This window comes from Myripristis murdjan, chromosome 8 (assembly GCF_902150065.1).
Source record: "Myripristis murdjan chromosome 8, fMyrMur1.1, whole genome shotgun sequence".
Lineage (NCBI taxonomy): Eukaryota > Metazoa > Chordata > Actinopteri > Holocentriformes > Holocentridae > Myripristis > Myripristis murdjan.
Genome location: NC_043987.1, coordinates 29795831 through 29821933, shown reverse-complemented (window position 1 = coordinate 29821933; position 26103 = coordinate 29795831). Strand labels below are relative to the sequence as shown.

Genomic DNA, 26103 nt, shown 5'->3' with positions numbered 1-26103 from the left:
ACACAAGCAGCCAGTGAGGCGGCACGGATCGAGGAAGGTCTGGCTGCACGCTCGGCTGAGGACTGAGGAGAAAGTGAGGAGATGTCAACAAGACAGGTACCACAACGTCGGCAGCATGTAAACAGTTTGGGCTTTTGAGAGCCTGACGCTGAGCAGAGCAACATGTGTTGCAAACTTTGTTCAGGACCGCTGCCAACTTAGTCCGGCAACACCACCTTCACTTTCACCTTCAACAACATCGAGAAGTTTCTCATCTTCTCACATGTTTTGACATCATTCCAAAATATTCAGCTCGCCTACCCCAGATGTGTGGTTCTGGCAAGTATGCATGTCTACACAGAGTCACAAATAGAAAGAATACACAATTATTTTTTAACTATGATTAACTTTTTGTTTTATTCAAAAATCTGTGAAATATTTTGAAGCATTTGTGATGACTTTTTTGGCCATATGGCTGAGCCCTACTCTAAACGTATCTGTAGAAGCTTATGGGTGAAAGCTACGTGAGCCACAATGTCAAACACCATAACCAAACCCTCTTTCACCACGACTGTCCACTGCAGATCTGAGAGACGACGGATTCCCCCCAGAGCTGCGCACCGAACATTTTAAACTGCTTGGTGAATAAAACACACCCTACGCGCCCCAAACAAGTCCACTGCGATTTCACTAATTACACACAAGTAAACAACACAAGGTGAATCGCAGGTGTGAGGGAGACCATGTGTGAATTAGGGCTGGAGGACATGGACATAATCAAACATCACAATATCTCTGAATGCCTTGATATCGATATTGCAGAAATGACTATTGGTGCTTTGATCAGATATTTTACACACAAGAAATTTCTGATAAACAGCCATTAGCAATGTGGATAAGATGACCAAGCAGGTAGAGGTAAATAACAGAACAGCTAAAACTATTAAAACTATTAGAAATTGCATCTTTTTTTATTGTAATGCAGCCTTTAAAACCAGGAAAAGACCACACCTCTGCCATATCACAATGTTACGATATCTAAAATCCCACATATCTATCAATATCTATCACGATAGATATAATATCAATATATCGCCCGGTCCTAATGTGAATTTCCTTTTCAAATTTCCTGAATTTTCCAGACATCTTGGTTGATTTTTTTTTTTTTTTTTCAGACTAAGATGAAGAAGTGTAAGAAGTGTAACATGTCACACGACTGATAGCAACATATTTATCATGCGTATCAATACTCCAATTGTTAGATGTTATATTCTGCATTTGCCAGCTGTTCAAGTCATTCAGGACGACCACTTCAAGCCACCCTCCACAATGAATGGGGTAAGATCACAATGCTTCATCACTTGTCGGCCTCACATTAGTGCGCTGAGCAAAAAACGATGAGACACCGGGTGCTGACGATGCTTTCACAACATCACCGTGCTTTTTCTCTTCCATATGAGCAGTGACGGCTGCCTCGTTCATGTTAGAGATATTGTATGATTTCACACAGTTTGCAGCACGCTCTTTTCTTCCTGTTTTAGGGTCCTTCGCCCAGCCGTTTTCTTAATATTTTGAAAAGGTAAGCCATTTCTCACAAAACTTGCATTCTCCCATCTTGTGGCCTTGAATGGGACGGCAGAGCAAGCGCCACCACTGATGTGCGCACCATAATATGGACAGGCGTTTGAATCACTCTGCCCCGTGATTTTTAGAAAACTGATTTCAAAACTGATTTTAAGAAAACTGTAAATACAAGCAATAGCCGGGGTAATCTCTCTCTTCTTTTTTCCACGCTTATTGACACCTACTAATTATCAAAATCATAATGCGCCATACTTTTTGAGACAATGTAGGGAACCTAGTCTATGTTTTTCTTTCTCAGAGTCAGTGGGCAAACTATTCAACAAAACCAAGTCCAGTGAATGGAAGGATAAAAGAGCGGTAAACACGAGTTGCTGCACTATTGTAATATGAGATAAGAGCCATTGTGGAGGAGAATGATGATCGGAGGATTTGATATCTACAGCAGCACCTGACTCGCCCTTCTCCGGTTTGCCCTCTTTGAAGCCTTTGAGGAATATCTGATAAGGATCTCCAGGAGACCCTTCCAGATACACCACCCAGCGAGCAGCGGCAGTAGGCTAACCCTAACGCAGAGCAATGAAAACCAACACTGCAAAAACCCAAAATCTTACCAAGATTATTTGTCTTATTTCAAGTCAAAAATGTCTTATTACTAGCCAAAATATCTCAATACACTTTAAAATAAGACAAGTGAAAATTGTCTAAAAACAATTTACTTCTGAGGTGATCATGTCTTATTTTAAGTGTAATGAGATATTTTGACTAGAAATAAGACATTTTTGACTTGAAATAAGACAAATAATCTCGGTAAGATTTTGCATTTTTGCAGTGAATACTCTCATCTGAAGCTGTTTAGAGGTGATGCTGTGTGACGGCATTCAAAGTTTTAAACCGTTGTTGCGCCAGGGAATTCTTCTCGGTGAGTTACTTCTTTAAAGGTTCACAACGCAAAATTGATGAGGGTCAGCTTAAGAAGAGATTGGGGAGATTTTCCAGGAGTGGTCTGTGTGCAACACTTTAGCAAAAACACACGTATTTTACAGTCCCCAAGCCTTGAAGCTGCTTTAGAGGAAAGGGACCTCCATCATATTAGAGGTAGACAACATGACAATGACAGCATGGTGTGGGATTTTGAATACAAGGCCAATATCGAATTTATTGGTCTAATCCCACGGGCCCTATCCAGAGTTCATGGTCAGGTAAGCTGCAGTGCCATGTATTCAAGCCAAAGCAGAGTAGAGGATAGGCTGTCCGTGTCCCAGGACTGAGTTCATTACTAAGTTATCATCAGGGGGGCTAATCCTGAGGGATAGATTTCCCCTCAAGCTTTAGCTGGGGCTCCTTGGCTACGGAGGAACACACTCACCTCACCGCCGCATAGCAGCTCCATTCTCTGTACAAACACACTTAATCACTCAACATGAGGATCGCCCTCGCTTTCGGTCGGAGCGGCTCACATACTCCACTTTCATAAACAATGTATACCTCTAAATCCAATAAAAGAGGATTTGTACCTTACTCCCCCCCCCCACACACACACACAACCCCCAACTCCACACAAAAACGCAACTGTGTGTGTTGGACGTTTAAATATTCATCGAGGCAACAAGGAGACAGAAAACTGTTTCATTCGTCAGTAACCTACCTTTTCTAGGGGCTGTCAACTTCAGCTGGCTCAACAACTACCGTTCAGTTTCAGCTGGCTCGACAACTACCGCTTGAGAAGCACTGGCATCGTGCATTTAGGAGTTTGGAGATTTTTAGTAGGTATGACAGCACCAGCAGACAGAACTCAGCAAATTGCTTGTTTAAGCACGTTACCAAAGCCTTGCTGCTGTCTGTGGGTTTTTGTCTGAATGATACAGTAAAGCACATATTTAATTATTGTGCATTGTAACTGCCTGCTTGTAAACCTGAATATCAGAGCCCCTGCAGCCCAATCCTGCTGCATATTATAATCTTGACAGAAGCAGTTGGAGAGACAAAATAAGATTCATTTTAATAGCCGGCGTATCCAAAGGGTTATTATTAGGGTTTGCCTCATGTGGGTTATTTGCTGGATGATACTACTATTTGTGGAACGAAGCTGCTGACAGCTGAACTTTGAGCTGAAACTCACTACCTTCAAATCTGCTCGTTTTCATGCCAAGAAATCAGAAAAATTACAAGTATTCAGTGTTTCCCCCATGTTTATGTTTCTTGGCGGGATGCAAAACCCTTTGACAGCCTTTAGACCATGATGGGACACTGGAAGTCTGCACTGAAACCGAGGGTAATAACCGTGACGAAAACAGAAACAGGAGCAGATTTTGCCTTCTTCTGATCAAAAACTTGCATTAGAATCAACTCAGATCATGGCGTTCCCAGCGGAGTATGAATCAATTTTACAATAAGCATGTAGTAAATCAAACTGCATCACAGCCATCATATTAAAGGTGGATAACACTGCTCAGATGATATCCAGTATTTAATAAAAGCCCAGTATCAGCAAAATGATCATAATCAAATGGACTTACTGTTTCTGTTGGTTTTGAGCTTGGCCAGCAGCTTCTGAGTGGATGGCAAGTCTCCGCTTTTGACCGCCTGGAGAAGGTCCTGCTCCTTTCCCATGGCCCCACCTCAAGTTGAACGAGCTTCACCGCCGTCTGACGCAAATCCAGCCGCCTCAGAGGCTCAGAGACATGCTGAGGAGCAGAGACATCCACCTGCCTCAGGTAAGACCCTCCACTCCGTCCGACTGACCCACAGCTGACAGGTGAGGAAATGGAACGAGACAGCAGATGATTTAAATGAGGCCGAAACGACGCTCAGAGCTCTCCGGGTCTAGCCTGTGCTACTTCCTGGTTGCCAAGCCGTGAGAGATGGAAAAAATATTCTGCCGCTTAATTTCCTGTTCCAACTTTTCTTCTTTTCAGTCCTTTATTTGGGAGAGATGTTATTTCCAGACACTGCCAGGAGGATTGGAGGCATGTGGAGCTACTGTTGATGGGACTGGGGGCCCACCAACGGGTGCTGTGGTCAGGAGACCAAGAGAGGCCTGGAGCCGTCTGAACAAGCCGAACAGAGCCTGAGAGCAGAGGGAGACGAGAAAAACAGCTTAGTCAATATACTACAGTGGTCCAGACGAGATGCTTGGCAAAACCACACCAGCACTCACGTCTGCTCATGCCCGTGTACAGCTGGACTACGCATGGAAGTGAAACCAAAGCAGGACATGGAACAGCCTCAAGCAACCAAAGGACGACAACAGGACTTTGGTGTGCCTCAATCACCTTCAGGTTAACCCGCTGAACTCTGCTTTAAATTTCTCCTTTAACAGCTTTGAGGTCAGAAAAACCTTTTTTTTATTATTATTATTATTTTACGTCACACTTACATTGAGTGAAATATACAAATGCCCTAGAATTTCATTGTTTTACGGCTGCAGCAACATCAAAAAGAAAATATCTGGATGTGATGTGATTTGCATCATGTCATGCACACTTCCCTGGAATCCAGAAGGGCACTTGTGGCATCTTAGGAAGCCCTGAAATCTCCACTAGAATTTAAAGTCAAGTTCTGTGACTTTGAACAAAGCTCGGCCACGTGACGCGCATTTGTAAAGATGAACGCACCAGTGGGACCGGCAGGGTCGGTTAAACAGCAATCGGATGGATTTAGCATTATATGTATATGTATATATACCAGCTAGGTTGTAAAAAGGGGAGGCTGGCACCATTCCTCGCATGCCAGGCTGTTTCTCTAACAACCCCCACTATCTGGGAAATCAGTCAGAGGCCCGGTTTCACTCAGGAAAAGTGAGGGAGGTTGGAATATCCTGAAAACTTGAAAAAAAAAAAAACTCCTCATACCCTAAACACAGAGGTATATTCGTCATCCCAACCCCGCCCTCTCACACACACAAATGCACGTACACTTACAAACACACACAGATACATTTGAGTAAGCCGACACTGTTATCTCGAATGACTTACAAAAGTGAAAACAGGAGAACAAGTGAACGCTGGCACAAAGCCGGCACCCTTGCAATAAAAACCAGAAGGAGCAACAACACGGTGCCAAAACGTTAAAAAAGGAGAAAAAAGTAGGCTAGTCTGTTTAGGAGGAAACTAAGAGCTGAGTTGGTCCAGGGAGGGGGGTGGGAGGACTGCAGCAACAAAATGATGGGTGGGGGTGAAAAAGAAGAAGCCTTGAGTTACGTCATTTCAGATTTACCGAAAATACGAGTTGCTAATTAGGAAAAGCCGTTAACATCAACCTCCCAGTGGTAATTACAAGTAGGAAATGTGGGAATGATTTGTGGGCTTCAACAGCTCCCACCTGGCATCACACTTTGCGGAGCGGTGTCAGTGTTGTCAGTTCAAGACAATAAAAATCAAATGGTCAATATGGACAAAATCTAATATAATATCTTTGATCCAATACCGCAATATTGATATTGTGACAGTATTGTAGGGGATACTGGGGATTTCCTTAGATATTCACACACAAGAGATTTGTGATGAACAAATTGGTGAATTCAGTCTTGAAAACCAGGAAAAAACAACATTTATGTCATGTCACCATATTACCATAACCAAAATCCCAGACAATATCTAGTCTCACATCATTATATTGATTCCAGTGTCGACACATTATCCAGCCCTAGTTATTGGGGTAAGGTTATTGTATCGCCAAGAATCAGTGCAGCATTTCTCACAGGTTTTTATGAGAGTTGGTCAGTCTGTCTGCTTCACAATCCCACTTTGCTGCAATAAAAATGACTGAAGTGAAGTTAAACAGAATGAAAACTTTAGCTTATTAGATAAAACAGATGGGGACAAACTTTTCCCTTGGGGACATATTTTGGTTTAAGTTGAAAAAATGTAATAAATCACAGTACATGTTATTGCAATACTCGGCATATTACAAAATGTTTAAAACCACAATACTATCGTGTCGTGACTTAAGTATCGTGATAATATTGTATCTTGGGGCCTCTGGTGATTCCCACCTCTACTAGTTACAGCCACGCTGACATAATCAATTCTACAAAAAAAAAAAAGTGGGGAGTGTCTGCTGCAGTGTCGCTTCTGCCTGATTTTCAGTTCATAAATAAAAATGACTTTCACTGTAGGCGAGTTCAAAAGGTGAACACTTTGAAGTTTTCCTCTTGTTATATGAATAAGAAAAAAGAGAGACAGGTCAACCAAGGATACCACTCCAATAGGGGCAAACGACACACACACTTGTTAGGTGAGGCTGGGGCTCCGTGATGTGCTGCTACCACAGAGTGAAAGTCGTGACAGGGACATGTAAGGAGCCGAGAGGACAGTTCAATCACTGGTAACCAGACCTGTATGGACAAATAGCTTGTGAAGGATCCACTTGCGGCGCTGTGTAAATATTGATGGGACTTCCAGAGCCATTCCAACACGCGAGTGGGTGCTGCTTCGCAACAACCCTCAGGCCTCTGTGATTGATTTTATGATGGCTTTTGCCACGCATGGACTTTTCATTTCAACCGGCTACTTAAACTCTTCCAGCCCAGTGGTCTGCCACAACTCACAGATATAGGAGGAGAAAGTTGCCACAGTTTTTGTCACATGAAGCGATTACATGTTAGTCAGAGCTCTGTAGATACATGATCACTGTCCCATTGTCTTTAACTATAGGGGGGAAAAAAAACAGCCTGCAGTATGACTGGTGCAATCCATCCAAACGGGAATGCTCTAGCCGGGCTAATGTGCAGGGCCTAAAACAGTGTTGCTATATAAACATCAGCAGTGTTTTGGGGGAATGTGTACACAGTGTACACAGCCGGATCGCCAGGCGAGATAGGATGGCTCCTGGCTTGTGTGCCTGTATTTTGTTCTGCACTGTTTTTTGGTTACAACTTGTTCAACTTTATTACATAACCAGGCAGCCACAGCACAACACACACACACACACACACACACACACACACAGAGAGAGAGAGCAGCACAGGGCGTAAGCAGGGCTGTCATTCCCATTAACAGTGATCATGTCCCATTTCTCTTACCTCCCCTCAGGCTCTTTTCATGCTCACTGCATTGATGACAAGGAGGCAGTGTATAGAAGTGAGTTTGGGACAGCGGGGACTCAGACTCTTGCTGAACTGATGCAAAGTGCGTGACTAAAACTTAACGCAAATTAATCATTTCAGTGGTCACAAACTAAAGCCACTTCACATTTATTCAACCAAGACCGCTTAGGCAGATGCATAATGTAGAATCACAACATTTTTTGGAAGAACTGTGGCTCAATAACAACTGATTTAACCTAATAATTGCATAGGCTGACAAGGGTTTACATGCAAAGACTGGCATGGTGCTGAACTAGTGCATGGAGAGCTGTTTGGATATGTTTACACTGCGTAGCCACCGGCCAGCACAAAGTTTGCATAGCGCTTTATCTCGCTTAGACCCGATATGTGGCGGTCTCACCGCCGTGTTGAAACAAGCGCGCCAACCTCCATGCAACAATGTGTCCATTTAAAGTTTCATCGTTTATCCGCAAACGCACACAGCACGTAAAATGCGACTTAAGGCTTTTTCTTAATAATTACGACCCACTCTTCAATTCGGCATGGATGCATGTGACTAGACTGCGCTCTGTTACAGTAAATATTCAACTTTTCCTCCGCCGTTTGCAGTGCGGACCACCTCTAAAACTTTAATTTTTACTCAAGTCCACTGCCGCTTGGTCACGGATACGGTAGCCGAATTCGTGAAAGCCTTCTCAAGATCCCGAAAAGGTCGTAAATCGTGTTCTATGTGGCATATATATTTGCGAGGCACACCAATCATTAAAAATCACATTTTTTTTAATGCATATGGCGTGACCCTTCTGTCCATACGCGGAGAGACTGGCACGCGCATTGGCTCGCTCCATACAAACCTGTCAGGGCGACCGAGCTCACCGCCGACCTTTGCGCTGAAGTTTACCACCCGCCTGCTGTCTTGTGTGTCAATAAATACATCTCATGACTCAAATCTCACATCCGACTTACCTTAGCGGCGTTACTTATCCCAACATGGCCATGTATTTATCAGCCCCGGCTCAAGTTTAACCAAGGTGGCAGTGTGTGTGTGTGTGTGTCTGTGTGTGGGAACACTCCGAAGTCCTGGGGAATCACTGGGCAGATATTCCAAAAGTCCCAAGAAAGAGTTTTGTTTTAGTCTCTTCCACATAAGGGAGTCAGTCTATGTCGTCTCAGCGAAGGGCAAATGCCGATAAACGCTCTATTTATCACTTTGTTCACACGCCAGATATCGTTTATCCTGGTATTCCTCCTCGCAGTGAATGCCATTCTCCTCTACATTGTCACTTAGATACTCCAGAATGTGACTAGGCAAGTTAGCCGCAGCGTAACCACGAGCTTCCGGTTGCTGTTTTCAAAATAAAACACGGACGTTGATGAGCGTGTTACTTGTAACGGTAAACTCGCTGCCTTTGCTTTTAGTTTGAAGATGAGAAAACTCTTTATTTCCGGTCATGTCCTGGCTCTCGTTAGCCAGCTTAACGCAGCTCAGAGCGTGCTCGTCCCTCCCACTGCACAGTTACTCTGCCCTCCCAAAACAGGCAGAGGGTCATTTTTTAAAGTTTGTGTGTGTTTGTGTGTGTGTGTTTGTGTTTAATTATATTATTTATTTAGCCTATGTAAACCTTGAGGATAGAATGCGTGATTAAATGACAGGACAACTTGATCTGCTCATACCAAAAATATTCCCACATTATAATAATATTCTAATAGTCGGTGTTATTCTCACCACTATTTGGGATCAAATTTAGGGCAAGAGGAGGTCCAAAACTAACCTTGTAGGCTGTGCAGCATTTATCCCCCTCTTAGGCATATGCACACACACACACACACACACACACACACACACACACACACACACACACACACACACACACACACTTGCAACAGTCGACAGGTATTCCCTCACCACTGCACATCTTAAGTTAACTTTCATCCTAAACAAAACCCACTCTTAATCTGATATTAATCCAAAATTCAACAAACTTTTGCAGACCCTCCATCCAAGCAAATACACACACACACACACACACACACAGAGTTTATAGGGGATCAAAGCTAAGACTCCCTGCCATGTGTCATGTTCTTTCTTGTGGCTCACCATCAGCCTGTCCTTAGATACACACCGGACAAAAAGCTCCCCAAGTCAGAACTCGGGTACAAAAGGGTCAGGATGAATGCACTTCCCCGGCACACAGGGGTGAAAGCTTCCAGTGTAATACAGCCCCAATCCAACAAAGCAGTTAAAAAAAAAAAAAAAAAAAAAAACAGGAGAAAGAATAAGGCATGTCCAAGAGCACAAGAGAAATGAGGCTGTTTGTGAAAGCACCTGCCCTCAGAGAGCGCAGATAAGGCTTCTCCGCATGATCAAAGACGCTGCTGATCCAACAAACAGACGCTTGACAACACCTGAGCTTCGGTTTACACAGTCAAAAGGGCCTTTAATGTTGGTGTGTGTGATGGTAATGACAAAGAAGCCCTCGCGAAGCCAAGCTGCTCTTTCAGAAACAGCTTCCCAGCAAACATCAGGTTGAAAAGCACTTAAAAAAAAAAAAAAAAAAAAAGCACCAACTTGATTTTAAAAAAACAAAAGTACAATTTCAAAACAATTACTGAGCAGACTGTTTAAATACTGCATTAAATGACAAAGCGAAATTCTCAAAATCGCATATCAAAAGAGTCTGCTATATACAATATAAAACACTGAATAACCAGTCATCACTTATTTACAACAAAATTTAGCATTCTGATTTTTAGTTTTTTACATTTTTGGCAAAAGAAGTGTACTTAGCCTTTATACAGCTCCTAATTCATACACTGAATTTGTCTCTTGGCTTCAGGAGATAAACAGGATGTTTGTATCCGGCATTTTAAAATGCAGATAAAACTCCTTCTTCCCCATTTACACCTGGCAACAGAGACAGAAATGCACAAACTGAAGCAAGCGAGCGAGGTCCGTCAGCTGGTTTTCTACGGCGTTTTGTGTCAGCTGTTCGCCGCTCTCTGGTACAACCGCATGACGCCTCGATGGTGCAGCGCCTCCCACAGCCAGCTCTCCATCTTCATGTCGTGGTTGGCGTAGAACTTGAGGGGTTTCCTCACGGAGTCGTAGTAGTGGTCCGAGAAGTCCGCGTAGTTCCTTGTGATGAAGCCGTAAGCGGAGACCTGAGGAGGGGCGTGATGATGTGTGAGGGTTTAAATGAAAACTTTAAAAGATTTCCCGTGTTTGTGTCACTTCCTGCACTCATTCTTCAGTTTAGCCTCACTTTACTCAACTTTGTTTGCAGAGGAGCACAGTTTTGGGGTTGATACGAATCTTACACCATATTCTGAAGTATAAAATTCATGTGAATTACATGGCAGAATCTTAAAATAGGAAAGAAAGTAAATTCATGTTTCCCTAAGGATTTTATTGACTTTTATTCATTTCTGTGCTTGCTCGCCTGATGATAACCACTGACTGAAGGTCATAGCTCACACTGCTTGTTTATTTACCACTGCATCACTGCATATCCCTCAATAAAGCCATGAGCAAAGGGCAAAGCCAGTGAGCTGCATGTAAACAAGAACCGATAACCTGATAGCTAAGTGGGGAATATCAATCTGCCACCGAGGAATGGGCTACGTGCCACAAAACTGCATGCATAAAACACATCGGCTCATTAGATTGACATAATTTAGTCCTCCAGATCAATCCCAAGGTGCATTGCACAACCATCATTTGCTCTGATTCGTCCTGTTTTAGCCAATACGGGCAGATGTTAATGGGTTTTTTTGCAAGAATGGATGATTCCCAACGAGCAGCCGTTTTTAAGCAGCATCTGGCCTGTTGTTGATCATGTGCTGATGGGTGGGGGGGGGGGGGGTCGCTGGTTTTTGCTGACCTCGTCACATGTGTGTAAGGCCGTCATCAGCATCAGGGCTCCAGTGCTGGGCATGTAGAGGTGACCGGTGGCACGGAGCGACATCAGAGGAGATTTCAGGAAGCTGGTGAACACACATGTAAAACACACAAATTGCAATGCCAGTCCGTGTGTGGCTTACTGATCTACCCACAAACAACAACAACAAACAAAATCTCGCCTATTGACGACAGCAGTTCTCTTACCCTTGTGTCACGTATGTAATGAAATCTGGGTGGAGCATCTTGAAGTGCTCAGGTGGTCGAGTGCCAAAATACCTGGGGGGCCTGTTGGGACGGACACAGCCGTGATAAATAACAAGGAGAAGCAAAAAGAACAAAAAAATCCAAACAAAAAAACCAAAAAACAAGGTGCAGAACAATAAAGAAAGTACAAAAGCTAATCTTCATGTCTTTAAATCACATTCTTTGATTTTTTTTATCACTTAAAGCCACTGAGTCAAGTTCAAACTAAACTGTTTTCCAGTGATAGAGCACCATCTACAGGCCAAGAATGGCATTACAGGAAAGGAGGTTCAGAGGACTGACCATTTTTCTTGCTTGTGTGTTGAAGTCTGTGTTTGCCACAGAGAGGCTGCTACTGGACTAACTAGATCATTTCTGACATGTGCAAGTAATAAATAATATCAAAGCCTTCAATTTGGTTTCAAACACAAGCCCATGTCAGGAGGACAGTCACATCAAATCCACAAGATGCTGCACTTTGTTTGCAATTATGTTCACCTGAGCTCAGTCAAAAAACAGATGCTTTTTGTCATGTAATTCTTTAATAATAAAAAAAAAAGAAATCAAAGTGGTCTGTGTCTGTGCTTTGATATTGTAATATGGAAAGAGCTGTACACCAACAATGTCCAAGTTGCTTGTGTCAGCTGATTCAAAGGACATGGGGAAAGTCCCCCTTCTTTTGTACCGCCTGGTCACATACACTATATTACCAAAAGTATTCGCTCACCCATTCAAATGATCAGAATCAGGTGTCCTAATCACTTGGCCTGGCCACAGGTGTATAAAATCAAGCACTCAGGCATGCAGACTGTGAAACAAGACATTTGTGAAAGAATGGGCCGCTCTCAGGAGCTCAGTGAATTCCAGCGTGGAACTGTCATAGGATGCCACCTGTGCAACAAATCCAGTCGTGAAATTTCCTCGCTCCTAAATATTCCACAGTCAACTGTCAGCTCTATTATAACAAAATGGAAGCATTTGGGAACAACAGCAACTCAGCCACGAAGTGGTAGGCCACGTAAAGTGACGGAGAGGGGTCAGCGGATGCTGAAGCGCATAGTGCAAAGAGGTCGCCGACTTTCTGCACAGTCAATTGCTACAGAGCTCCAAACTTCATGTGACCTTCAGATTAGCCCAAGTACAGTACGCAGAGAGCTTCATGGAATGGGTTTCCATGGCCGAGCAGCTGCAGCCAAGCCACACATCACCAAGTGCAATGCAAAGCGTCGGATGCAATGGTGTAAAGCACGCCGCCACTGGCCTCTAGAGCAGTGGAGACGCGTTCTCTGGAGTGATGAATCACGCTTTTCCATCTGGCAATCTGATGGACGAGTCTGGGTTTGGAGGTTGCCAGGAGAACGGTACATTTCAGACTGCATTGTGCCGACTGTGAAATTTGGTGGAGGAGGAATTATGGTGTGGGGTTGTTTTTCAGGAGCTGGGCTTGGCCCCTTACTTCCAGTGAAAGGAACTTTGAATGCTTCAGGATACCAAAACATTTTGGACAATTCCATGCTCCCAACCTTGTGGGAACAGTTTGGAGCGGGCCCCTTCCTCTTCCAACATGACTGTGCACCAGTGCACAAAGCAAGGTCCATAAAGACATGGATGACAGAGTCTGGTGTGGATGAACTTGACTGGCCTGCACAGAGTCCTGACCTGAACCCGATAGAACACCTTTGGGATGAATTAGAGCGGAGACTGAGAGCCAGGCCTTCTCGACCAACATCAGTGTGTGACCTCACCAATGCGCTTTTGGAAGAATGGTCAGAAATTCCTATAAACACTCTCCTCAACCTTGTGGACAGTCTTCCCAGAAGAGTTGAAGCTGTAATAGCTGCAAAAGGTGGACCGACATCATATTGAACTCTATGGGTTAGGAATGGGATGGCACTTCAGTTCATAGTATGAGTAAAGGCAGGTGAGCGAATACTTTTGGTAATATAGTGTAGCATTACATAGCATTTGGCTTGGTTGAATTCTGCATGGTCGGGACTGTTGCTGAGCAGAGAACAAGGGCTTTCTGTCTTCTTATTAAGTCATTAGACACAAAGTGGCGAGTCTAATGGGTTCAAAAGAGACAGTTCAACTCTACCCCCTCTGCTTTCTTCACACCAGCAGACACAGTTAAATACACAAGTAGAAGCTCTCACAGCCAAATGTGAACACTGAATATACATGAATATGGAATTAAAGTGGTTACATGACTTAAACATAACCAGATGTACGATTGCGAACAACTAGGACATCATTTCCTTCACATCCCCACATCACAACACCTGCTCCTATTCACCTGAACTGAAAGAAACTTTGGCCAACTTTTGCCCTCTAATGATACTCAAACACTCCACCTAGTGTCCAGTGGTTTGACTGCAAACAAACAAATGAACAAGAGTAAACATGTATTTCCCAAGGGGCTTGAATTTTTTTTTTTTTTTTACCAAAACTAATTCATAGCACTGTGTACTTGCACATCACAATACACACAGACAAGTATTTATTTCAGCCATCCCTATCCCACAGAGTGCTAGACACTATAAATAAATTAAAGTATCCAGGCACCATGATGTAGACCGACTCTGACTCTAAGACTTAAATGTTGTGCCAATCTCTCTTCTCTGAGGAGGCTTCCTTGTGTTTTCTCAGGCTATTGAGTCTCTACTGACTCATCGCTTATTTGTCTGCACGGTAATGCTGGCACTTGAAAGAAAACAGTGAAAAACTTGAAGTCGGCCAGTGAGATTAATGAGTACACTTGAGCATTTAAAGTTGCAGGTTTGAAACATCGTATCCTCTGAATTCTGTTTTTAAAGTACAAATCTCAGGCTAGACTTGGGTCAGTAGTAGATAATAGTTAGGGCTAATACTGCAATATTTGTGGCCATATGCAATATTTTCTACAGTATCATGCCTTGGAATTTTTTTACACGCATAGTAATTTTGATAAATGTGCAATTCATGGACATAAAACATTTAGTTTTGCACATTTTAGAAAAGAAAAGAGAGCAAAGCAAAGACAGAAAAAAATGAAAATAATTTCTGAAATGCTGGATTGATAGTCGGGCTGGATGAATATTTTGTCAAGACAATACTGTCATATTAAATTCTGGATATCGCCCATTCCTACCTCTGGCTGCCTGTTCAGTCGTGCTACTGCCAAGAAAAAAAAAAACAGATTTATGGAGTCTTTGTCCTCACTAAAACTCTGTATTGACACTGTGCTTTGCCAGTTTGGCTCGCATCGTGTTACGTAAACCTGTCAAGTTGAAGCTCCTCGTATCCACATTAAAAAACAGTGGGAGAAGGACTTCCAAGGGGCTCAGGATATAATCAGAAAAATCAAAGAGATTAGAAGCTCCTTGCACAAGTGAAACTATTTATTTCAGCTCTTGCAGCGCCAAAAGCAACAAATATGCTTCAAAGCCCGGATCTCAAAATGCACTACCATTATCTGTCTTTAAACAGAAACTCTACTCAGTATGTGGCACCAAGCCTTGATAAAACTTGCCAGTCGCCAGCGTCGTCCCCAGTGGTGACAGTTTGACCCCGAATGGCAGCTGCCATCATCACATAGTCTCGGATGTTCGATGGAATGAAGATGTATCGGATTTCCTAGAGACACGTTGACACAAAGACAAGAGACACGTAAGCCCGCAGAGCGACCCAGCGTGATGAAAAAGTCCTTTATCGGATACATTTCCACAGTGGACCAATAACATCCCTGTGAGACTTTTTTTTTGTTTGTTTAGCTGTCGGGTGTTTCTTGTCTCACCGGGCCTTGTGGGACCTTGGTGAAGCCGTCTCTCCGATAAAACCTGAGGGAGTGCTTCATTGTGTTTGTGGTGAACCCGTAGAAGGAGATCTTTGTCCCCACGTCTTCCTCAAAGCCCTTCGTCACAGCTCCGTTGACTCTGCAAGGAGATTTCTGTTTAGTTTGGGTTTTTAATGTTTTATGTAAGTGTAACACATCCACCAAGCTTGGTCCACTGAATCCCTCCCCGTCACACGAAAGGAAGCCTCAACGGGAGTGTTCTGCTCCAAGACGAATGAAATCCAGATAGAGACTGGAAACGTTTCCACACAAAGTTGAAAAAATGTTTGGAAGTATGCAAAACACACGTTTGTTTAGGGATTCATTATCAACGCTCTTCTCCACCTCCTGGCTTCCAAAAAGGGGCGGGACTATTTTCTGCAGTAGCACTGCTGCTGTATCACCACACAGTGGCGCTCTAGTCCCATATTGGACTAAATAACTGTACACTATTTCACTGTTTCCTTAACTACTAAATTGTGCAATGATTTTATACCTGTTCACAATAGTTGAACAGTACAAAACCTCGATGGAATATGGAGTATCTAGGTGTACTTTTTACATATTCTCAATTTCTTCTCTCTGCATTTATTGTTGTAATATTATTGTCGGATTAATGTAAATATTTTTACATCATGTATTTTTTTTCCACAAATTTCTAGGGCACGTAGGCTAGTTGTATATTTCTGAGCTTCCTTTTATATTTCTTGTCATTTCAATTAGGCTTATGAATATTTTTCTCTCAAGAATTTGAGAAATTGCAGCTGATCCAATTTCCTCTCGAGGGATCAATAAAGTGTTTCTGAGTCTGATTCTGATATTCAGCCTACAGGGTGAAACAGTGGCAGCTCTAGGGCAGACAATAGTTCTGCCATTTCAGAAGCCAGAGGGCTGGAAGGAGAACTGAAAGTGGAAGCAAAACAATCGTGTGTTGTTGTAAATCATTCAAATGAATCTTCAGCTTTGTGTCGCCACTCAAAATCGTGTTGTTTCCCAGGTCTGTATCTATTTCATTAATTTTGCAGCAGAACATTCCTGGTGAAGATCTCGTTCTTGCGACAAGGAAGGAGTTGACAGACCAAACTTGGTGGATGTGTTACAGTCACACAAATAAGCAAATGAGACTGTATGGATAAGAATTAGAGTTGGGTTCCACATGGTTCGTGTCTCTGTGTCCGCAATGCCTACCTGAAAACAAGATCATGGCTGTCGATGGCCTGGCCCTGCTTGGATCCCCTGAGGATGCCGCCGTTGCCGACCACAGCGCAGCGCACACACTGGTCAGGTGACCTGCGCTCGAAAAGCCGCCCGCTGTGGGAGCTGTTCAGGAGGGCCAGGGTGGATCGCACGACTGGTGATGAGCATAGAGTAGAAGAAATGATCAGTAAAAAGCACACCTCAAACACCTCCACATTACATGTTTTGTTATTTATTATGTGGACGGGAGGAGGGTACCGGTGAGAGGAAGCCCCCTCCAGCCGTAGGGAGGCGCATGGCTCCTCAGTCGCTCCCACGTGGGTTTAGAGAGGCTCCCGGCCCACTGCAGCACGGGCACGGAGAAACTGAAGTGTTTCCCGAGGAGCTGGTCCTTCCTTATCAACTGTCTCACGGAGCACGGCCCCTCCACCTGAAGACAGAAAGCACACACTTTAAAAGTTGGCACACACACGGCGTTTAATGACAGGGGTGACGATTTGGAGGGAGATCTGCCGAATCGCTTCATGGCACAAAATCAGATCCAAAGCTCTCCAGGTTTGTGGAAACGGCAGGCAGTGGTGCCAGATCTCAACAGGGGGCCTAAACTACCACAATGTGTGAGAGAGAGGTCAATTTATCTATGATTATATATAAATTTATTTCATGAGCAACCCTTTTTAAAATCCTATAACTTGTAATTTATTTATTTTTTCTTTTTAACTCTAAAGAAAGAAAGAACCCAGCTGGTCAGACTGAATAACTGAATGAACGAAAATCCAAATTAAAGAGCTGTAAATAACAAACTGGCTATTTAATTACTGTATATCAATGAATGCAAAACAATCTAGTTTTTTTTTTTATTATTAAAATTATGCAATTACGCAATTGTCCTGTCAGTTTGCAACAATGATGGCAGGGATGAAAAAAATAATCCCTTCCAACATGTTTATACTCCTCAGTAAAGTCAAAGATGTCAGGTTGGAGAACAGAGGGCAAGAAGCAACATCCTCTTTGTGACAGGAATAAATAGGGATTACGGGAAATATTTTCTTAACACACTAAACGTTGTCAGCATTTTGTGGCTCTTTGGAAAACATCTGGATCCTTTTTTTTCACCTACCTGTGATAATATAATAAGTAATATAGTCTGAAACAGCATATAATGAGGTTATTACATATTTTAGCATAATAATGGATTTTTAACAAAGAACTTAAGAGTTGTTTTAGGAGAGGTGAATTTGTGGTGGATCTTCCTGCTCCCAGACTCTGGAATATCCTTCTGTTCCAGATTAAGTCCTGTTCCACCACTGACACTTCAAATTTAAAGACCCACTTTTATTATTATTATTATTATTATTTTTATCTCGTTTTCAATTCAGTCTGATTTCCCAGTGTCAAGTCCATTCTTAATTTATCTCTAAAGTCCTAATTTTGAGTTTTAATCTGATGATGGTTTTATTCATTACCTCTTAAGTTCTTATTTCTTATCTCAATACTTTTTTCTGTGCTTGCTTTTACTCTATTAATCTTGTACGTTTGTATTGTTAACCCTTCTGCCAGGTTTGCAAAGCACCGGGGTCAACCCTTGTTTTTAAATGTGCGATATAAATAAAGTGACTGGACTTGACTTGACTATACCTTCAGCTGCCGTAAGGTTTATTTTTTCACTTTGACGGACCTAGGCTAACGACTCCCATAGACCTCAAGTCTTTATGCTAAGCTAACATGAAAGGGTACCCATAGGAACCAAAACCACTAGACGCACAGAGGTGAAAATGGTTTCAAACATCTTGTCTCAGTCAAACTAAGTCAGAAAAAAAGGGTATTTTTCCCTTTAAGCTTAGCAGTCACACATAACACCTCTAATGGTCATTTGTGCTGTGTATGTGTGGCTTTGACCTGCTCGCTCAGTTTGTTTCCAGCTCTTTCTGATGGGTGCTGAGAGTGAACACACAGCTTTGTTTGGTTTGGTTTGGTTTGGTTTGTTCATCACCATCTCCATGGTCTCCCGGGGCAACAAACCCACCGTCTCCTCCTGGGTTGCCGGGGTGAAGTTCCACACATCGTCCTCAGTCCAGCCGCTGTCCTCGTCTCTATCCCCGCTGACGCTGCAAAACAACTAAATCTGTTACGGGAAATTCAAGCTGTCGATGATCCTCAGGTAGGCTACTCTTTCACCAGCTGAGCCGCTATCTAGGCTACATCTGAATGTCACAGATATTAATAATTCACAGATACTGCACCTTTAAACTTTTTTTTTTTTTTTTTTTTTTTGAGCTTCTGGTCATTTAGGCTGAAAAAATCTGCTGATGAACACCATGTTATGACTTTATAGGTTGCAGCTCAAAGTTCTCTTGAATGTGTGAACTCTTGACTTTATTGGCTTGTTTTTGTGTTTGCCTGCATGCTGTCTGTTCCAGCGAAAAAAAAAAAAAAAAAAAAAAAAAAAAAGAGTGGTTCTCAAACTAGATACCAGCGGGTCACCCGCAAAGTGAAGCCTGAAGTGATTAATCTGCTCAGTGATTAATCCCACAGAGAAGAGAAAAAGCAGGCAAACAACCTCCTCACTGTTTCTTCCCCTTACCAAACCTCCTACATGAAGATAAGCACCTTCAAAACTGAGTCAAGAGCACTTATCTGTCTTGAGCTGCTGGAAAAACCTGTTTTTACTTTTATTTTACTTTTGTTTTACTTATCAGTAAATGCAAACCAGGCATAAACCGGAGCCTGACTGAACAGTGGCGAAACACGACCAAACAGCTTTCATTCTAAATTGAAAGTTAACCCAGCATGGTGGTGATCAGTAGAACATGAACTTCCTCAATAAGTTGATATTTTAATGAATTATATGTTGTTTTTTTGAATGCCGAATCCAAGCCTGGGCTCTAAACATTGCAAAATTATATTTATTCGTATTTCACAGAGTGTGTATGTTTGTCGGTAAACACGGTCACATTAAAATGTCAGTTTTCTCTACCGACTTTCGCACATTCGGCTTTGGCTTTACATCCGGCGTAAGGTGGGAATATATTCTCAACACGTGGATCAATCTTTTTTTAAAAAAATAACAAACTTTCAGTGATCTTAATCAACTCCAGCAGTTTTAGCTGAATTTAAAATGCCCCTGACCTCAAGCCCAGCCCTGCGTTCCAATACTCATACTACCATACTATTTAGTAGGGAAAAAAATAATTAGCATGCATATTTCATACTAAACTACACACTTTGTAAGGGCCGCTGCAGTACATACTAAAAGTAAAAAGTGCAAGTATGCGATTTGGAATGCAGGGTGTGTGTGTGTGTGTCTGCAGCCACGCCGGGAACACACCGCTCTTTCCCGGAAACAGCCCAATATTTCAGCTCTCACACCTACCTGAGGGATCTGTCGACGCTCTTGTCTTGATATTGTTCGTATATAATTGTAAATATGATCAAACATGAGACCACCAGCAGCAGGTAAACACACTTCCGGGGACACGCCCTCATAATCCCCATTAAGCTGTTCAAAGACACCACGCAAAACTAATAAGTGACCAATCTTGATCCGCTGATAAGCAGCCTGTCCCCTGCCTGTCTTTGTCTCTCTCTGCCAGCATGATAATATTACCTGTTGTGTCTGCAAGTCACCTGGTGAAGGCTGGACCCAGGGGAGTGAACCAGGTAGAGCAGTAAGACAATAAAGTATGTATGGACGAAACAAACAAACAAACAAACAAAAAAATCTGTATGTATGTAAATCAAGGGTGCAAATAAATAAATACATAAATACATAAAAATAACATACACGAGTGCTTCAGTGCACAGGAGAGATTTGCGAATATGGAAATGTAATGTCTCACTCCACTGCATAGGTTATGGTTAAAATTGCTGAAATCACATCCAATAGCATTTAATAGTGTCATTGTTTATGCTGATTAAGAATTATAAGTTGTACCAAGGTAACAAAAAGTATAATGGCAAATTAAGAGACAAATTGCAGGAATACTTAAGCTGTTATGGAGGAACATGGGCACTGACACATTAATTTATTTTCTGTAAAACTGCATTGTCTGGGCTGTAGAAATTTCCCTGATTGTGGTTTCTCGATGCTGTCATTGTGTTCTGGTTTCTTTGTGTGTGGTGACAACTGTCCCTGCATCCAAAATAAACCCAGGGGAGGCATTAGGTTACACAGAACAGCTACCCTCGTTGCACAGACTTCAACATGCACAGCAGGTGACCCAAATATTTGCTTTTTTTTTTTCCAAATAAATTTATTGTCATGGAAAAGACGTCATCACATCACTCATCTGAAATATCAGTGGCAAGAAATAATAAAAAGCGTCTGCTACGTACATAAAAGTCAAACACATCCAGATTCCTTCAACGATGAATCACTGAACATCAGCTACCAGACAACAAGACATGCAAAAATAAAATAAAGCACGGCAAAACCTGCCCAAAATGCAGTGAAAACAACTGCAGTGCTAATCTACTTCTTCAAAAAGGGCTTCCTGAAAATGATTTAGATAAACAAAACACTATGTAAATGTGACTGGCCAGGAAAAGCCAGTCTCCTTTTCCATGTACAATAAGCTTTAGGGCATGTTACACATTGCTGCTATTGGTGATGTTTGTTATTGTTATTGGAAGTTATTGCTATTCCTCTTTGATCTAAAGGATAAATCGCATATGTCATGTCTCATTTTTATGATCTTGGACAGCTCAGTCCTGATTTGTAAATATGAATAAGACTGAAACGTTGAAAAACTCAGCAGAGAACCAAGACCTGGGTCTAAACATTAACAAAGACAAGTCAGCACACTGCATGGTGACCTGGGAAATAATTTGCAAGGAGTAATGACAGAAATAAGTCGACCTAAAGATAAAGAGTGAACAATTAAAGGGAAGAATGCAGCCAAGCAATAATCCAATTTACAGCCGGCTCATGAAAGCAGAAAGCAGACAAAAAGAAAAGAAAAGAGCGCCGCCTACAGAAACTCTTAACTCCATTAACAGAAAATGAAAGGAGAACGACATCACAGCCGCGCCCACACCGTTTGATTGACAGGTGGCGTTCAGCACCATAATAAAAGCAAGACTCTTGTAGATTACAACTTTAATTAGCTACTTCCATAGGCAAAATAATAGCGGGGTAACTAAAATCGAGCTTTTTCTGATTGGTGGTTTTTATGGTCTAAATGTTTTGCTGCCATGTTGTCTTGTTGTAGAACCAGAACACCCAGAACGAGGCAAGAGGCGGAGCCAAGGAGACCTTTCAGTCGCTAGGCAACCAATCAAACAATCACTAACATGTCACAATTATTTAAACACTGCAATAAGTGGATGCATTAGAATAATTAGCGAGGGAAACCATAATGTCTTGTGGAAAATGATGATTACCTACATATTGTTAGCTAGACACAAGTTGTTTGGCCCATTGACTTCAATGGAGGTGGGAGGGGTTTATCGATTTAGGTTATCTTCTACATCGTCCTCAAAATTCACCAGTGGTTTTGGCAGAACAGACAGTACTCAATTTAAAAAAAAAAAAAAAAAACAGACATAATTTGTAGATGATTTTTGTCAGGTGATGTACGCTGCAGTTCATATTTTCATTTAAGGCTAATTCAATAATCTGAAATCTTTGTGATGGCAGATTGGAGTTTAATTTTCATTTACATTCCTCGCTTTTTGTAAGTAAAGTCAGTTGTGTGGCTGATGGTGTGAATTTGCTGCCTGTGTTGACACACTTGTGTAATTTCTGAACTTCCCACACCTTACTTATAATAACCATCGTGAGGCTGATGATAACATTAAATCGAAGGTGAAGTCAGGGTTAGCTATACAAATATTTCTTGAAGGAAGAGCTTGATAGAGCTTGAGGGAGAAATGATAATGAAATGAATGATAGTTTGAATTAAGTCTTAATGGAAGTGAACTGGAGTCAAAGAGTCACTTCATTTTTGAGTGCAAATCAGCTGATTGGCAATGTTGAAACGCAAAGATATAATAAAAAATTAAAGGACAAAGGCTTTTTCATCACTTCATGATGATCTTGGAAGGTCAGCAGACTAGTTTACCTTGATAATTTGCATGGGTGGCAGACTTTGGTGCCATTCCTATTGAAGTCAATAGACCATATTCACATGCCGTGTGGGAAACTTGAACTCTTTCAACGGTAAAACATGGGCGAGATGACTTTAGCTGCAGCTTCAAAGTTGCTGTATGGTTTATTTATTTCATTTTGACAGAGCCAGGCTAACGACTCCCATAGACTTCAAGTCTTTATGCTAAGCTAACACGAAATGCTACCCATAGGAATCAAACCACTGGCCGCACAGAGGTGAAAATGGTATTGAACATCTTATCTCAGTCTGGGCAAGTCAGAAAAAAGGGTATTTTGCCTAAAACATTGATGTATTCATTTAATGGTTGCCACCAGTTGATCCAACAATCCTTAATTCCCCTCTAACAACACAAGACGCCTCTCCAGGTTCCACTGCTTGTTTCCGCAAGCTGATTTATATGGAAATTCGCCCAAAGCAATGCACCAATACACCATCCTGCTTTGTTGATTTGAATGGGAAAATCCGTTCTACTCCACTCAAGTTCAGTGGTTTCCACACTTGGCACCAGTTTCGGTTCACACACTTCACACGAGACTGAACGTCCTGTACGTCTTTTATCCGTCTCTTGGTTTGAAGTTGGAGCGTCAGCGAGACTAACTGGCTAACCCGCATAACTCGATACGGTTCAACTGCATTTTTCCAGTTAGCAGCAAAAACGTTGGGCTTCCAGTTACATCCTAACCCGTCGCTTTTAACCTCAACATTTTTCCTAATTCTGGAATTCAGTTTAATGTCACATAGCCGGAAAAACTGGTTATCTGCGGTTCAGCTCAACAAATTTAGAGATTATTTCTGGCTCTGCCTCTGATAAACGTTTGCAGAAGTAGAGCTACAGTCTGCGTTGCGGTTACAGTATCACGGCGAACGCCTGGGGAAGATTTTCTGATGAATAAGAAACTTCATGATCGACCAAATCCGGTGACGATCTGAGGATTTTACTAAAAGAAGTGACATGAGCTGCTCAAGATCATAGACATATGAGGCGAAAAATCCTTCAGATTCAGTCGTGTATCAGCTTGATACAGACAAACCAGGTGTGTCTAAAGTGGTTAAATCTGTAATACATTCAAGTTCCAGCAGTTTTCGTGGCTTTGTTATCTATGTAGCCGCTGAGTCAGATGAACAGTGAGGTTTATACCGACAGTCTGCAGCGGATCAGCTCTCCGACATCAATAAATTTCCCTGAGAAGACCGTCCTCCGCGCTCTCAGTGGACTAGAGCGAATACAGTTTGAGCTGCTCCTCCATGTCTCCCTCCGTCACCTCCCCCAGCGCCTCCTGGTTCTCCCTCAGCAACTGGAAGATGGCCGCCAGCTGCTCCTGCTGCACCCTGGGAAATAAAAATCAAGACACACACCACACGCCGTCACCACCGCTGCTGACACGCTGAAATGTCGCACACACACACTCCGTCTCACCTGTGGCATTTGGAAAAGAAGATTTACAAGACACATTATGAGAGTGTGTTTACGGCCTCCTGATGACTATGCACGTGACAGGCGTGTGTGCGTGTGTGTGTGTGTGTGTGACATGATATACAGGTTTGTGCTGAACGCTCGCTCAAAATAACCTGAGACAGGTGCATGTTGTTTTACAGGGATCCTATAGGGCATGACTGTGCTGGTGTGCTCATAAAACATCATCATATCCACTGGAGTTGGACGACATATCAGTTTGTTAGTCTGTCGCGCCAATATTGACAATATTTCATCTTTAATTTCTTTATTTACTCAGGACCGTGATCACATTGAACATGACATACAATAATAAAATAATAAAATACAGATTTATTGCAGAATCGGTCCATACCTACTGATTCTTCTACAACATTTAGATTCAGTTTCAATAATGTGTTATAATTTGTGTTATAAATATGTGTTAATATTTCATTTTCCACCCAGGCAAGAATCAAACTTTTTTTTTTTTTTTTTTTTTTTTTTTGGCATGAAAATGGTTAAAAATATTTCGGCCCAAAATGTCGTTTCATGGCAGCTTCCATCCAAACAATACCAATGCTGGCCGTGAAAAAACATTTTTGATCCTGGTGTCCACACGTTCAGGCGCTGAGCGAGGTGTGTTAAGATTTGTAGTGGCGATTGTATTTTTAGAAAAGATATGTCTTGAACGTATATAGATGTCACTCGCTGTCAGGAGGAGGATTTATTAACATTTAAAAGGTGTGTAAGGGCTCCGCCTAGCCGGTACTGATGCAGCGTCACCACGCGTCACAAATGTCAACCCTCCTCATATTCATTTTGCACTGTTTTATTCATACATAACTTCATTACTTTAATCTTAATTTAATCTTTATCCACGTTTGTGTACAAATACCTGACCATGGTAGGGCTGTACAACCCTGCTATTTACACTGATATTGAATATTTAAATCAATAACAGTAAAATGCAAGTATGTAAACTGATATTTCAGATGCCTAATTTGTTGATTTGAACATGGTTGAAAAATCTGGGCGATATATTGATGATGTATCTGTACAGTGATATGAGATTAGATATTGTCTGGGATTTTGGCTGCATTACAGTAGAGAGATGAAGTTTTGTTTTTTGTTTTTTTTTAACTTATTACACTGTTGTGGCCGTTCTATTACTTGTGTACCTGCTTGGTCCTCATATCCTCATTACTAATGAGGATATGAGGGCCAAACCTTTTGTTTGTAAATAATTTTGAAAATTATATAATTATAAAAATGATATTGGAAATTATAATTATGAAAACACCACCTGTGCAATATTCTCGTAACAGTATTGATCGAGCTGAGCTATTCAGGTACTGATATTGTGATATTTGATTTAGTCCACATCAGGGTTATTACAGTTCACTAAAATGAAACTAAAAACAAAAATCAGGTGTGGAAAAAACATTTTAGTCAACTGCAATAAAGATAAAGACTGGACTTTAGGGAAAAAAGTGAAAACTAACTTACAAAACTGACTAAAATAAAACAAAAATGTGGAGAAAATGTCTGTGGTTTCATTCTTTGTCAGTTAAAGGAATACTAAAAATTTTAAAGGAATAAAAACTAAGCTAAAATGAGCAAACCCACTCTGGAAACTAACTGAATCTAAACTGAATTGAAAACAAAAATTAAAAATGAAATGAAAATGATAACTAATGAAATATGCTCTGGTCTGTATGAGCTGTGGGGGAGGAACAGAGGAAGACCAAAAGGAGGACTGGTTTGGACAAAGTTGGCTTTTAATATCCAGACTTTACA

General features: G+C 41.8%; 3 protein-coding genes across 5 annotated transcripts in view; all 3 read right to left on the bottom strand.

The window, feature by feature from the left end:
* LOC115363200 (CASK interacting protein 2) overlaps positions 1-8886 on the bottom strand; it is a 98148-nt gene extending 89262 nt beyond the window's left edge. For both annotated transcript variants that reach the window (XM_030057303.1, XM_030057304.1), the window contains exons 1-2: positions 8576-8886; positions 4080-4630 (exon numbers count right to left, since the gene is read on the bottom strand). In XM_030057303.1, coding sequence (XP_029913163.1) covers positions 4080-4173 — 94 coding nt within the window. In that variant the 5' untranslated portion in view covers positions 4174-4630; positions 8576-8886. The remainder of the gene's footprint in view (positions 1-4079; positions 4631-8575) is intronic.
* Positions 8887-10021: 1135 nt separating this feature from the next.
* st6galnac2 (ST6 (alpha-N-acetyl-neuraminyl-2,3-beta-galactosyl-1,3)-N-acetylgalactosaminide alpha-2,6-sialyltransferase 2) lies at positions 10022-20357 on the bottom strand. Its single transcript, XM_030057493.1, has 9 exons — positions 20135-20357; positions 18788-18869; positions 17020-17191; positions 16753-16915; positions 15526-15664; positions 15262-15365; positions 11715-11795; positions 11491-11593; positions 10022-10771 (listed from the first exon to the last, which is right to left on the bottom strand). Exons 1-9 carry the CDS (start codon positions 20254-20256, stop codon positions 10592-10594), a joined length of 1146 nt encoding a protein of 381 aa, XP_029913353.1. The 5' UTR covers positions 20257-20357; the 3' UTR covers positions 10022-10591.
* Positions 20358-20973: 616 nt separating this feature from the next.
* The window catches only part of si:ch73-366l1.5 (FILIA-N KH-like domain-containing protein), a 33785-nt gene continuing 28655 nt past the window's right edge, over positions 20974-26103 (bottom strand). Inside the window, exon 4 of one of the 2 annotated variants that reach the window (XM_030057485.1) lies at positions 20974-24200. In XM_030057485.1, the coding sequence (XP_029913345.1) occupies positions 24086-24200 (115 nt within the window). In that variant the 3' untranslated portion in view covers positions 20974-24085. The remainder of the gene's footprint in view (positions 24201-26103) is intronic. The other variant, XM_030057487.1, reaches the window with a different exon arrangement.